The sequence below is a fragment of the Neoarius graeffei genome, chromosome 1 (genome assembly GCF_027579695.1).
Source record: "Neoarius graeffei isolate fNeoGra1 chromosome 1, fNeoGra1.pri, whole genome shotgun sequence".
NCBI classification, from domain to species: domain Eukaryota; kingdom Metazoa; phylum Chordata; class Actinopteri; order Siluriformes; family Ariidae; genus Neoarius; species Neoarius graeffei.
In genome coordinates, this window is record NC_083569.1 from 64299566 (window position 1) to 64311719 (window position 12154).

The 12154-nt window shown below is 40.9% G+C and overlaps 1 protein-coding gene across 1 annotated transcript in view; it reads right to left on the bottom strand.

The window, feature by feature from the left end:
• The window catches only part of LOC132888380 (SH3 domain and tetratricopeptide repeat-containing protein 1), a 43803-nt gene extending 31883 nt beyond the window's left edge, over positions 1-11920 (bottom strand). Inside the window, exons 1-9 of the mRNA XM_060924437.1 lie at positions 11705-11920; positions 10266-10337; positions 9129-9259; positions 7218-7323; positions 6954-7097; positions 6615-6813; positions 6462-6538; positions 6186-6381; positions 462-592 (exon numbers count right to left, since the gene is read on the bottom strand). Coding sequence (XP_060780420.1) covers positions 462-592; positions 6186-6381; positions 6462-6538; positions 6615-6813; positions 6954-7097; positions 7218-7323; positions 9129-9259; positions 10266-10337; positions 11705-11846 — 1198 coding nt within the window. The 5' untranslated portion in view covers positions 11847-11920. The remainder of the gene's footprint in view (positions 1-461; positions 593-6185; positions 6382-6461; positions 6539-6614; positions 6814-6953; positions 7098-7217; positions 7324-9128; positions 9260-10265; positions 10338-11704) is intronic.
• Between the last annotated feature and the right edge of the window lie 234 nt (positions 11921-12154).

A 12154-nucleotide genomic window follows, 5' to 3' on the forward strand; every position in this document is an offset into this window, starting at 1 on the left:
TTTGCATTAAGTTAATTGTTTATCTGTTAATGAATAGCTGTTGATGCAGTACACTGATTTGGGTAATGCTGCTCTATAAGAATCCTAGTTAGAATGAGATTACTTTCAGAATGTTTAAAGCAGCATAATAAAGTTCATCCTTACTCAGTTACGTAGTTTTAGTTCTTCACTTGGTTGAGATGAATCGGAGGATTTTTGCAGAACATAAAAAAGCTGACTGTGATGTATAGGGTACGACCATGGCTTACTGGTATTTGGATGTTTCATTATTATGTAATATCTATTTGTTTTCGAATAAAATCTTGAAGATAATGGTTTCTGACTTCTTCAACCAAAGTCTGCAACAGTGCTTACAGCAGTATGTTAGCATCATCCTGACTAAGTGGTTATTGATTATAGATGTTGGTATCCTGCAGTAATTTAATTTAATATGATTAGGGCACAGAATAATAACAGCTTACCAAGTTTGTAGACTGTAGCAACATTGCTTTGGCAGGTTTTCTTTAAGAAAGCGATAGCTTCCTTTTTAATCTTCTCTTGTTCCAAGTTGAAGATTTTTCTGTCGTCTTGCTTCATGAAGATTTCAGCAGATCTGTTATTAAAATAGTGCATACTTAAGTGATCATACACTCACTGGCAACTTTGAGGAACACCTGTACATCTGCTCATTCATGCAATTAATAAGCCATCAAATCATGTGGCAGTAGAGTAATATTATTGAGAAAAGAGAGTGAAATGCGTCAGCTCTCTTTCAGCCGTCCAGTTTTCTTTGAGCTCACTTTTGCCTTGGATTCCTGTTCTTGGCTAACAGGAATGAAACCCAGTGTGGTCTTCTGCTGTTGTAGCCCATCCACCTCAAGTTTCACTGTCTTCCTGAGATTCATTTCTGCTCACCACATTTGTAAAGGATTGTTATTTGAGTTACTTCCTATCAGTCTGGCCATTATTCTCTGCTATATCATCAGCAAGCATTTCCATTTGCAGAACTGCTGCTCACTGAGTGGTTTTTTTTTTCCACACCACTGTGTAAACTATGGGGACTGTTGTGCATAAAAATCCCAGAACTATGGTTTCTGAAATGCTCGAACCAGTCCATCCTGTACCAACAGCCATCCCACAGTCACTGAGTGAGATCACACTTTTTCCACATTCTGATGTTTGATGTAAAGATGAACTGAAGCGCTTAACCTGTGCCTGCATGATTTTATCTCTTGTGCTGCTGCCACATGATTTGGCTGATTGGATAATTGCATGAATGGGCAGGTGTACAAAAAAAAAAAAGTAGCTATTGATTATACATACAACCCCAAATGAGAGAAAGTTTGGGACCGTATGGAAAATGCAAAAAAAAAAAAAAAGCAGTGATTTTCTAAATTTACTTTGACTTGTATTTCACTGCAGACAATGAACCCAAATTATTTTTTCGCGGTCCGGTTTCCATCAAATCCTGCACTCTGATTGGCTGGCGAGCAGGTCCGTATCCTACGATATGGACCCCGGTTATGGACCTCTGGCAACTCGCTCGTTCACAACAACAAACAACATAGTAGCATTTTTTTTTGTCAACATTTTTTTATGAGATTTATTTATAATATCAAAAACACTGGGGAACACAATTTTTGTTGAGTTAGGTCTGACAGCTGTTTTTAACTAATTTTTGGGTGTGGAATCCAAAACTGATCTCAGTTTTTCTCTATCACGTCAAGTTTTTGAACTATAGGATCCCCGTTTTCTTAAAAAATATGAAAAATACTGTACTTAACATATGTGCTTGTTTTATAAAAATTTACAAATATTGACATACAATGAAATATGAAAGAAACAGGCATGACTGCAATGTTTATTTAACATGTTTTTACAAAGGATATGACTACTGTAATTATAATTGTGTGCAAGAAGAAGAAACCTTTATTCGTCACATGCACACTTCAAGCACGGTGAAATTCATCCTCTGCGTTTAACCCATCTGAAGCAGTGAACACGCGTGCGCGCACACACCCAGAGCAGTGGGCAGCCACACCAGAGCTCCTGGGGAGCAGTCAGGGGTTAGGTACCCTGCTCAAGGGCACCTCAGCCCAAGGCCGCCCCATATTAACCTAACTGCATGTCTTTGGATTGTGGGGGAAACCGGAGCACCCGGAGGAAACCCACGCGGACATGGGGAGAACATGCAAACTCCACACAGAAAGGCCCTCGCCAGCTGCTGGGTTCGAACCCGGAACCTTCTTGCTGTGAGGCGACCGTGCTAACCTCTACACTACCATACCGCCTGTGCAAGTAGTTAAGGTAAAAATTTACGTTTATAGCTCTTTCTGGAGTGTTCAACTTGAGGACTATCGCGTTTGATGCTCCAACAATAGTCAGCCATCATATGTACATCCCATCTACCCTGATAACATTCTTCCATAACCTTCAAATAGTCTTACTACAGCTAATCAGTGGAATTTTGCTTATCTGGAGGGTAAGCTGTGGAGAAAAAAACTTGATGTGCTAGAAAAAAACTGACTGCAATTTTGGAATCAGCATGCCAATTTTAGTTTTAATCAGCATAAAAATCTAACTCAACAGAAAATTTTTTTCAAATTGTTCCCCAGTGAAATCTTATAAATTTTTGCCAGTATTTCTCAGGAGAATAGCATTAATTTTACAGCATGGACAGCGATAATGACAGTGTTCACAGCGAAAGTGAGTTTTACTACCCTGAGGAAGAAGAAATAAAAGAAAACATTTCAGGAGAAAGCTAAAAACCTGTAACTGTTGCTAACGCCGAGCAAAAACATGGCTGAATCCTGAATGACTCAGTTTTGTATAAATAGGGGACGACATAGGCGGCAAAATGTAGTTGTTTTCCTGCCATGGAAGTGCACTTGGATACTGAGGAGGAAGCCATTTGCATTACAGCCGTGAATGGTGAAATACCGTGACTTCAGCCCAGAGGGCCTCGGTCAGTACTTTCAAGACCTCAGTCACGGTATTTCATGATACGGACCTCCCAGCTGGTAAATAACATGTATACGTTTCATGTTTTGTTTGGTCAACTTCATTTCATTTGTTAATATACATCCATTCCTGCATTTCAGGCCTGCAACACATTCCAAAAAACAGTTGGGACGGGGAAATTTAGGGCAATTAATGAGGTAAAACAAATAATGTGCTTTGAAACCGATGATGTCAACAGGTGATTGTAATCATGATTTGATACAAAATCAGTATCCAAGTCTTTGAGGAACAAAGATGGGCCGATGATTTCCAGTTTGCCAACAAATGCATGAGGAAAATTATTGAAATGTTTGAAAACAATGTTCCTGAGAGAAAGATAGGAAGGGATTTGGATATTTCACCCTCTACAGTACATATCATTAAATGATTCAAAGAATCTGGAGGAATTTCGGTGCATAAGGGCAAGGGCACAAGCCTAAGCTGAACACCCGTGATCTCCAATCCCTCAGATGGCACTGCATCAAGAACAATCATTCGTCTACAGCTGATATAATCATATAGGCTTGGGATCACTTTGGCAAACCTTTGTCAAGCGCTACAATACAGAATTATATCCATAAGTGCCAATTAAAACTTTACTGTGCAAAAAGAAAGCCTTATATTAACGGTGTCCAGAAGCACCATCAACTTCTCTGGGCTCGGAGGCTCGGACACAGTGGAAATGTGCATTGTGCTCAGACGAATCAGTAGTCTAGATCTTGTTTGGAAGAAATGGATGCTATGTTTTCCAGAGCAAAGATGAAAAGGACCATCCAGACTCTTACCAGCACCAAGTCCAAAAGCCAGGGTGTATCAGTGTGCTTGGGAAAAATAACTTACACTTCTGTGATGGCAGCATTAATGCAGAAAAGCAAATAGAGATTTTGGAGCAACATATGCTGCCTTCAAGACGACATCTTTTCTAGGGAGATTTCAACAAGACAATGCAAAACCACATTCTGCACACGTTACAATGGCATGGCTGCAGAAGAAGAGGGTTTCTCTCCCCCTTCCGTCCCCAATAGAGAGAGTGTGGCAAATTTTGAAATGAAAAACATGACATCGACAACCCCGTACTGTCCCTGGTGAAAAATAAATGTGCTAAGTGTACTAAAATTTAGCATACTTTTGTGTACTTGAAGCCACACTAATCATCAATATACTTCAAGTGTGTTTATGATTAGTTAACTTGAGGCATGCTATTTTGGAACAACTAATTTTGTACTAAATATATTTTAATTGTAATTAAATTGTAGAAAAGTGCAACTTGAAGTGTATTTAGTGTACTTTTATGTGCTAAATTACACATAACTTTCACTTAAAGTATATTTTAGTATATTTCTATAAAGTGTCTCATCTCATCTCATTATCTCTAGCCGCTTTATCCTTCTACAGGGTCGCAGGCAAGCTGGAGCCTATCCCAGCTGACTACGGGCGAAAGGCGGGGTACACCCTGGACAAGTCGCCAGGTCATCACAGGGCTGACACATAGACACAGACAACCATTCACACTCACATTCACACCTACACTCAATTTAGAGTCACCAGTTAACCTAACCTGCATGTCTTTGGACTGTGGGGGAAACCGGAGCACCCGGAGGAAACCCACGCAGACACGGGGAGAACATGCAAACTCCACACAGAAAGGCCCTCGCCGGCCCCGGGGCTCGAACCCAGGACCTTCTTGCTGTGAGGCGACAGCGCTAACCACTACACCACCGTGCCGCCCTCTATAAAGTGTAATATAGTATAATTATTTTAAAGTGTGTTACAAGTGTTAGCGTGAAAGCGTGATCTTAGTATACTTTTTATATATTTACAAAAAGTACAATTTGTGTAAGTACATTTTCAATATACTATTGAAAATATGAATATACAATAAAAGTACATTTATTTTTCACCAGGGGTTGCACACCTTAAGACCTGTTTACAGGAAGAACAGGACAAAATAACACCTGAAACGTTTCATCACTTGGTGAAATGTGTTGCAAGAATCAAAATTTAAATGTTTATTTAAAAAAAAAAATTCATGAGGTCAAACATCAAATAATGTGCTACCGTGTTGTTTTTAGTGCAATACAGGTCGATGATTTGTAATTAATCTTTCAGTTGTACTTTGGATTTCTGATTTGGAGTTGTACAGAAATACATACATGCATATACCACAGCACTGTTGTGGCTCTGTTCTGATTGGTCAGAAGGAATTGATTTATTTTCGATTACAGCAGCTCTGACTTGGTTCCTTCTGCTTGTTTCTATAGTAATAACGTACATAGGGAACTGCATGGTGAACACAAACATACACATAAAATGTGTGCAGTTGTTGATGTGGTTTCTGTGAGGGAATGTTTCTTTAGATTTTTTAGAAGACTCCAGCATCAGTGCTGTGTAACTATGAGCACACAGAATGTACAGTGTGTGTTCCATTAATAAAGAAAAAAATGATTGCTGACATATTGCTGTGTTATAAGAGGAATAAAATATTTAAGGATGAGATGGTGCGGCACGGTGGTGTAGTGGTTAGCGCTGTCGCCTCACAGCAAGAAGGTCCGGGTTCAAGCCCAGCGGCCGGCGAGGGCCTTTCTGTGTGGAGTTTGCATGTTCTCCCCGTGTCCGCGTGGGTTTCCTCCGGGTGCTCCGGTTTCCCCCACAGTCCAAAGACATGCAGGTTAGGTTAACTGGTGACTCAAAATTGACCGTAGGTGTGAATGTGAGTGTGAATGGTTGTCTGTGTCTCTGTGTCAGCCCTGTGATGACCTGGCGACTTGTCCAGGGTGTGCCCCGCCTTTCGCCCATAGTCAGCTGGGATAGGCTCCAGCTTGCCTGCGACCCTGTAGAACAGGATAAGCGACTACAGATAATAGATGGATGGATGGAAGGAAGGAAGGATGAGATCCATCCATTATCTGTAGCTCTGTGGCTGACACAGAGACAACCAACCATTCACATGCACGGTCAATTTAGAGCCACCAATTAGCCTAACCTGCATGTCTTCGGACTGTGGGGGAAACCGGAGCACCCGGAGGAAACCCACGCAGACACGGGGAGAACATGCAAACTCCACTGGGCTCAAACCCAGGACCTTCTTGCTGTGAGGCGACAGTGCTAACCACTACACCACCGTACCACCCCGGAAGGATGAGATGTTACTGGAAAATGTATATTGTGTGTATGCACACAGCAAACCCAAAAATGCAGGCACTTACTCACAAAGAGAATCAGTTGCTTTTACAAGACTGGTTTTGACAAGTCCCATATCACCAGTCCTCTCCAACTTGCCCATGAACCACTCAAAACAGGTCACCAGTAGGCCTTCGATGATGATGCGATCACCTGCCTCAAAACTGAGCTCATCAGGTCCGTTACCATCATACACCTCTGTAGCCTCACAGATACCTACAGCTGATTTGATATGTTTTATTACTCTTTTCAGTAACTCTGTGTAACATTATATTATAAACACTGCATCAGTGTTTTCTTACCTATTTGAAATGGGAGATCACAGCATGTTTTTCCACTGCCTACCAAAACCCACTCAGGACAGGACTTTAGAAACCACCTAAAGCAAAAGAGAAGAGAAATTGATGAATCAGCAGTGGGTGAATATTTACTGAGCGCCACTCTACTCCACTTACTCATGAAATGGAATGACAGGTTCTAGTGCTGGCTGTGCTTTAGTCCCTCTTGATCCATCTGCCAAGGATAGCACAGTCCAACCCGAGCCCAGGAATGGAGGCTCAAACAGAGCAATATCACCCTTCTCAAGATAAAGATCACTGCCTGATGTAGAGCTGTCAAACATTTGATTCACTGTACAATTCCCAAAAAACGAGCCTGAAATAGAATCCACAATAAACACTGTATTGTGCTGGTATCAGTCTAATAAAGTGTTTTTCTTGAAATACTGATTATCCAGGGAACTAAGGAGGCTTTTACTGGAATTTACAAGAAGGAACAAGCATATACCGTACTACCTTCTTGCATTAGAAAGCCTTTGTACATCTGATTAAGAGCCTCCTCTTTAATTGAGATCTCAATTCCTGAGTCCTTCTGGTCTAAAGCATTCAGCCAGAATTCTTGATCCAAAAGAAGGTTCCCCAAACACTGACGCAGAAAACCTGGAGAACATTCACATGAAGGTAGCCAGTTATGCTGAGGTATCAAAATGCTCACTGTAGGCTATATAAGTTTTTGTATTCTTTAAATCTTATAATGCTAAGAATTGAGAAAGTACAAACCCATTCTGTGGTATGTCGTGAACTTCCATATTTCTTCAAATGATTTAAAAGTGATAAATATGGTCTGCTGTTCACTGTTGATGGACACCAGATGAGCAGAGAATTCCTTAAACATAGGGAAAAGGCTTTGAATATTTATGAGCCCATAATTTTAGTATGTTTTCGTTCTTTCAGTTTTTGTAATCATTCGAACGAAGCTACAGTGGTGCTTGAAAGTTTGTGAACCCTTTAGAATTTTCTGTATTTCTGCATAAATATGACCTAAAACATCATCAGATTTTCACACAAGTCCTAAAAGTAGACAAAGAGAACCCAGTTAAACAAATGACAAAAATATTATACTTGGTCATTTATTTATTGAGGAAAATGATCCAATATTACATATCTGTGAGTGGCAAAAGTATGTGAACCTCTAGGATTATTTGAATTTGAAGGTGAAATTCGAGTCAGGTGTTTTCAATCAATGGGATAACAATCAGGTGTGAGTGGGCACCCTGTTTTATTTAAAGAACAGGGATCTATCAAAGTCTGATCGTCACAACACATGTTTGTGGAAGTGTATCATGGCATGAACAAAGGAGATTTCTGAGGACCTCAGAAAAAGCATTGTTGATGCTCATCAGGCTGGAAAAGGTTACAAAACCATCTCTAAAGAGTTTGGACTCCACCAATCCACAGTCAGACAGATTGTGTACAAATGGAGGAAATTCAAGACCATTGTTACCCTCCCCAGGAGTGGTCAACCAACAAAGATCACTCCAAGAGCAAGGCGTGTAATAGTTGGCGAGGTCACAAAGGACCCCAGAGTAACTTCTAAGCAACTGAAGGCCTCTCTCACATTGGCTAATGTTAATGTTCATGAGTCCACCATCATCCACCATCAGGAGAACACTGAACAACAATGGCAGGGTTGCAAGGAGAAAGCCACTGCTCTCCAAAATGAACATTGCTGCTCGTCTGCAGTTTGCTAAAGATCACGTGGACAAGCCAGAAGGCTATTGGAAAAATGTTTTATGGACGGATGAGACCAAAATAGAACTTTTTGCTTTAAATGAGAAGTGTTATGTTTGGAGAAAGGAAAACACTGCATTCCAGCATAAGAACCTTATCCCATCTGTGAAACATGGTGGTGGTAGTATCATGGTTTGGGCCTGTTTTGCTGCATCTGGGCCAGGACCACTTGCCATCATTGATGGAACAATGAATTCTGAATTATACCAGTGAATTCTAAAGGAAAATGTCACATCCGTCCATGAACTGAATCTCAAGAGAAGGTGGGTCATGCAGCAAAACAACGACCCTAAGCACACAAGTCATTCTACCAAAGAATGGTTAAAGAAGAATAAAGTTAATGTTTTGGAATGGCCAAGTCAAAGTCCTCACCTTAATCCAATCGAAATGTTGTGGAAGGACCTGAAGCGAGCAGTTCATGTGAGGAAACCCACCAACATCCCAGAGTTGAAGCTGTTCTGTACGGAGGAATGGGCTAAAATTCCTCCAAGCCGGTGTGCAGGACTGATCAACAGTTACCGGAAACGTTTAGGTGCAGTTATTGCTGCACAAGGGGGTCACACCAGATACTGAAAGCAAAGGTTCACATACTTTTGACACTCACAGATATGTAATACTGGATCATTTTCCTCAAGAAATAAAATGACCAAGTATAATATTTTTGTCTCATTTGTTTAACTGGGTTCTCTGTATCTCCTTTTAGGACTTGTGTGAAAATCTGATGATGTTTTCGGTCATATTTATGCAGAAATATAGAAAATTCTAAAGGGTTCACAAACTTTCAAGCACCACTGTATAAATCAATCTCACTGCCACCTTTATTATGTCTTAATATTCACTCTGATATACTGTTCATTTGTAATTGATACAATATATAGAATCTCAGTAAGGAAAGCATACAGAGATCAAAGATGAAATCTTGCTAAGGTCAATCTCCAGCAAACGTAGCTTCCCACACAGAATTTCCTGTGTGTCCTTGTCAGCAGGAAGCCGGTCCGGACCTTCTGCTATAGCCAGCTGAAGAGGCAACACTGCAACAGGAAACCCCAGATAGTTAACAAACCAAGCAATCGGTCTCCCCATGCAGCACCAACAATGCCATCATACAGAAAACACATTATTTAAAATGTACTCTGAACATTCTGAAACTGTCATGGTACACAACATATATGTTTTCAACCCGGTATACAACATTAAATGTTGCGCTGGCATTTGTTTGAACACAGTGAATTTGGTTAATATAGGCCAAACTCTTTAATTCGTGACTGACTGAGCTCATAACATCATTCCAATCATGTGATGTTTTAGTATTGTATTCACAGCAGAGGTTAATCAGTGACAATGGATGAGATGTGCAGGGTTCAACGTGTAATTTCATATGACCTGTGTTTGAGATGTTGTTGCTTTTTTTTTATTTTTTACAAGGGCTGCTTTGGAATCAACTTGTTTCAGGGACAATCACTGACTTGCATGGTTTCCATTTAAAACAATACCAACACTGAGGCCTGTGTGTTGATTTGGTTGACAAATATAATTGCTTCAAACAATATCATAAACAGAAAAATGAGACAATCTGCTTTTAGTATTTATGAATTATGGATTAAGTATAATCATTTTCTACTATTTAGTCATGCCAATGCCATGACATCAGCTCAACTCACACTAATCTACTCACCAATCGACTCTTAACTCGATTTGAGATCATTATTGTCGGAGGTTTCGGAACCATCAGCAGACCTCTATTTCTCACCTGATCTCAGTATAGCACACTCAAAAATAGGGGTACAGTCGGAGTCCATTCCTGTCCCCCAAGGTACAACCTACTACCCCCTAGGGCTCATTATTGGACCTCAAGGTAACTATGTGTACCTTTTTAGGGCCAAAAAGGTACATATATGTCCCCAAGCAGTATATAAAGGGTACAAATAAGTACCTCAAAGGGTAGTGCCTCAGTGACAAGCCACTGTACCTCTAAAGGTACAATAACGTACTTTATTTAGTGAATGCATGTGCAGTGTTCATAAAGATAGTAGTTACCTGTGGGGATCTTGTCTTCAGAAACTCCTAAAGTGCCTTTTATACTCCCTGTTGCTCTTAAGGGCTTATGTTCTGCAGAAGAAATAATAATTGTATTTATGAATAAATATGGGGTGGCATGGTGGTGTAGTGGTTAGCGCTGTCGCCTCACAGCAAGAAGGTCCGGGTTCGAGCCCCGTGGCCGGTGAGGGCCTTTCTGTGTGGAGTTTGCATGTTCTCCCTGTGTCCGCGTGGGTTTCCTCCGGTTTCTCCCACAGTCCAAAGACATGCAGATTAGGTTAACTGGAGACTCTAAATTGAGCGTAGGTGTGAATGTGAGTGTGAATTTTTGTCTATGTCTATGTGTCGGCCCTGTGATGACCTGGCGACTTGTCCAGGGTGTACCCCGCCTTTCGCCCGTAGTCAGCTGGGATAGGCTCCAGCTTGCCTGTGACCCTGTAGAACAGGATAAAGCGGCTAGAGATAATGAGATGAGAATGAGATGCTTGCTGTTATTGAGTAGATTTAGAGATTTTCAGTCAGTTTTTAAGTATAAATAATATTATAAACGATATTAGGCCATAGTCATTGGAATATTATAATTGTAAATTTTATAGTCTTTTGTTATGAGATTTTTAGAAGATATTTTAATTCGTGCGATCCACAAGCATGTTTCTGAGAGGCGAATTTTTTTTTTTTTTAGGCTTCTGCTGAATGGGCTTTTGAATATCAATTAAGTAAAGATTACGATTTTTTTTTAGTTTTATTTATGTTTTTTTGTGATGTGATGATGTATTTATAGTTATTATTTAGTTTTATTAGATTAGATTAGATAGAACTTCATTGATCCCTTTGGGAAGGTTCCCTCAGGAAAATTAAAATTCCAGCAGAATCTCATCTCATCTCATTATCTCTAGCCGCTTTATCCTGTTCTACAGGGTCGCAGGCGAGCCTATCCCAGCTGACTACGGGCGAAAGGCGGGGTACACCCTGGACAAGTCGCCAGGTCATCACAGGGCTGACACATAGAGACACAGACAACCATTCACACTCACATTCACACCTACGGTCAATTTAGAGTCACCAGTTAACCTAACCTGCATGTCTTTGGACTGTGGGGGAAACCGGAGCACCCGGAGGAAACCCACACAGACACGGGGAGAACATGCAAACTCCACACAGAAAGGCCCTCGCCGGCCACGGGGCTCGAACCCAGGACCTTCTTGCTATATGCATCTTTCCCCTCCCCCTTTTTTAAATTTAATTTGATTTTATTATTATTAGTATTATTATAGGGCACACTGTTATTGGAGCCTAGCTCTGTTGTGTGACCCCACCATTTTTTTTTATTTATTAAATGTTTATTTATTGCATCTGAGGTGGAATTAGTTTGATGTTATCCATATACCATCACATCCACAACCCCAAAATAATCCTTATTATTTCCCATCCTGACTTACCCATGTCCAGGGGTTTCAGCTCATTGCTGGAGTGCTCCACAGACACCTCCTGTCGGTACTGCCCAAATCTTTGGGAGCCTGAGTTCACCCTAAAACTGCCCAGATTTTTCTGATCCATAGTCAACATCAAAGTAGCTTTCATCAAAGAGCTGGCTCCGTCCCAAATCGCACACTACCTAGGTCAAAACAGAACACCGCCTGTAGGCAGAGAGCAGAGCCGTGTGACCGGCTCCGTCCGAATCATCTTCCTAAAGAGGAAGAATACTCGCTCAGTGCGCTGCTTACACGGGCTGTCCCATTACGAAATAGACTACACTTATAGCCTATTTAGTATCGTAGTGTGCAGTTTGGGACGGAGCCCAGGTCACGCGCGCAGCTCGATGCTGAGGGGTACTTTACTGTCCTGTTAAATTAGTAGTAGTGGTGTTGTTCTTGTGAAGAATTAAACAC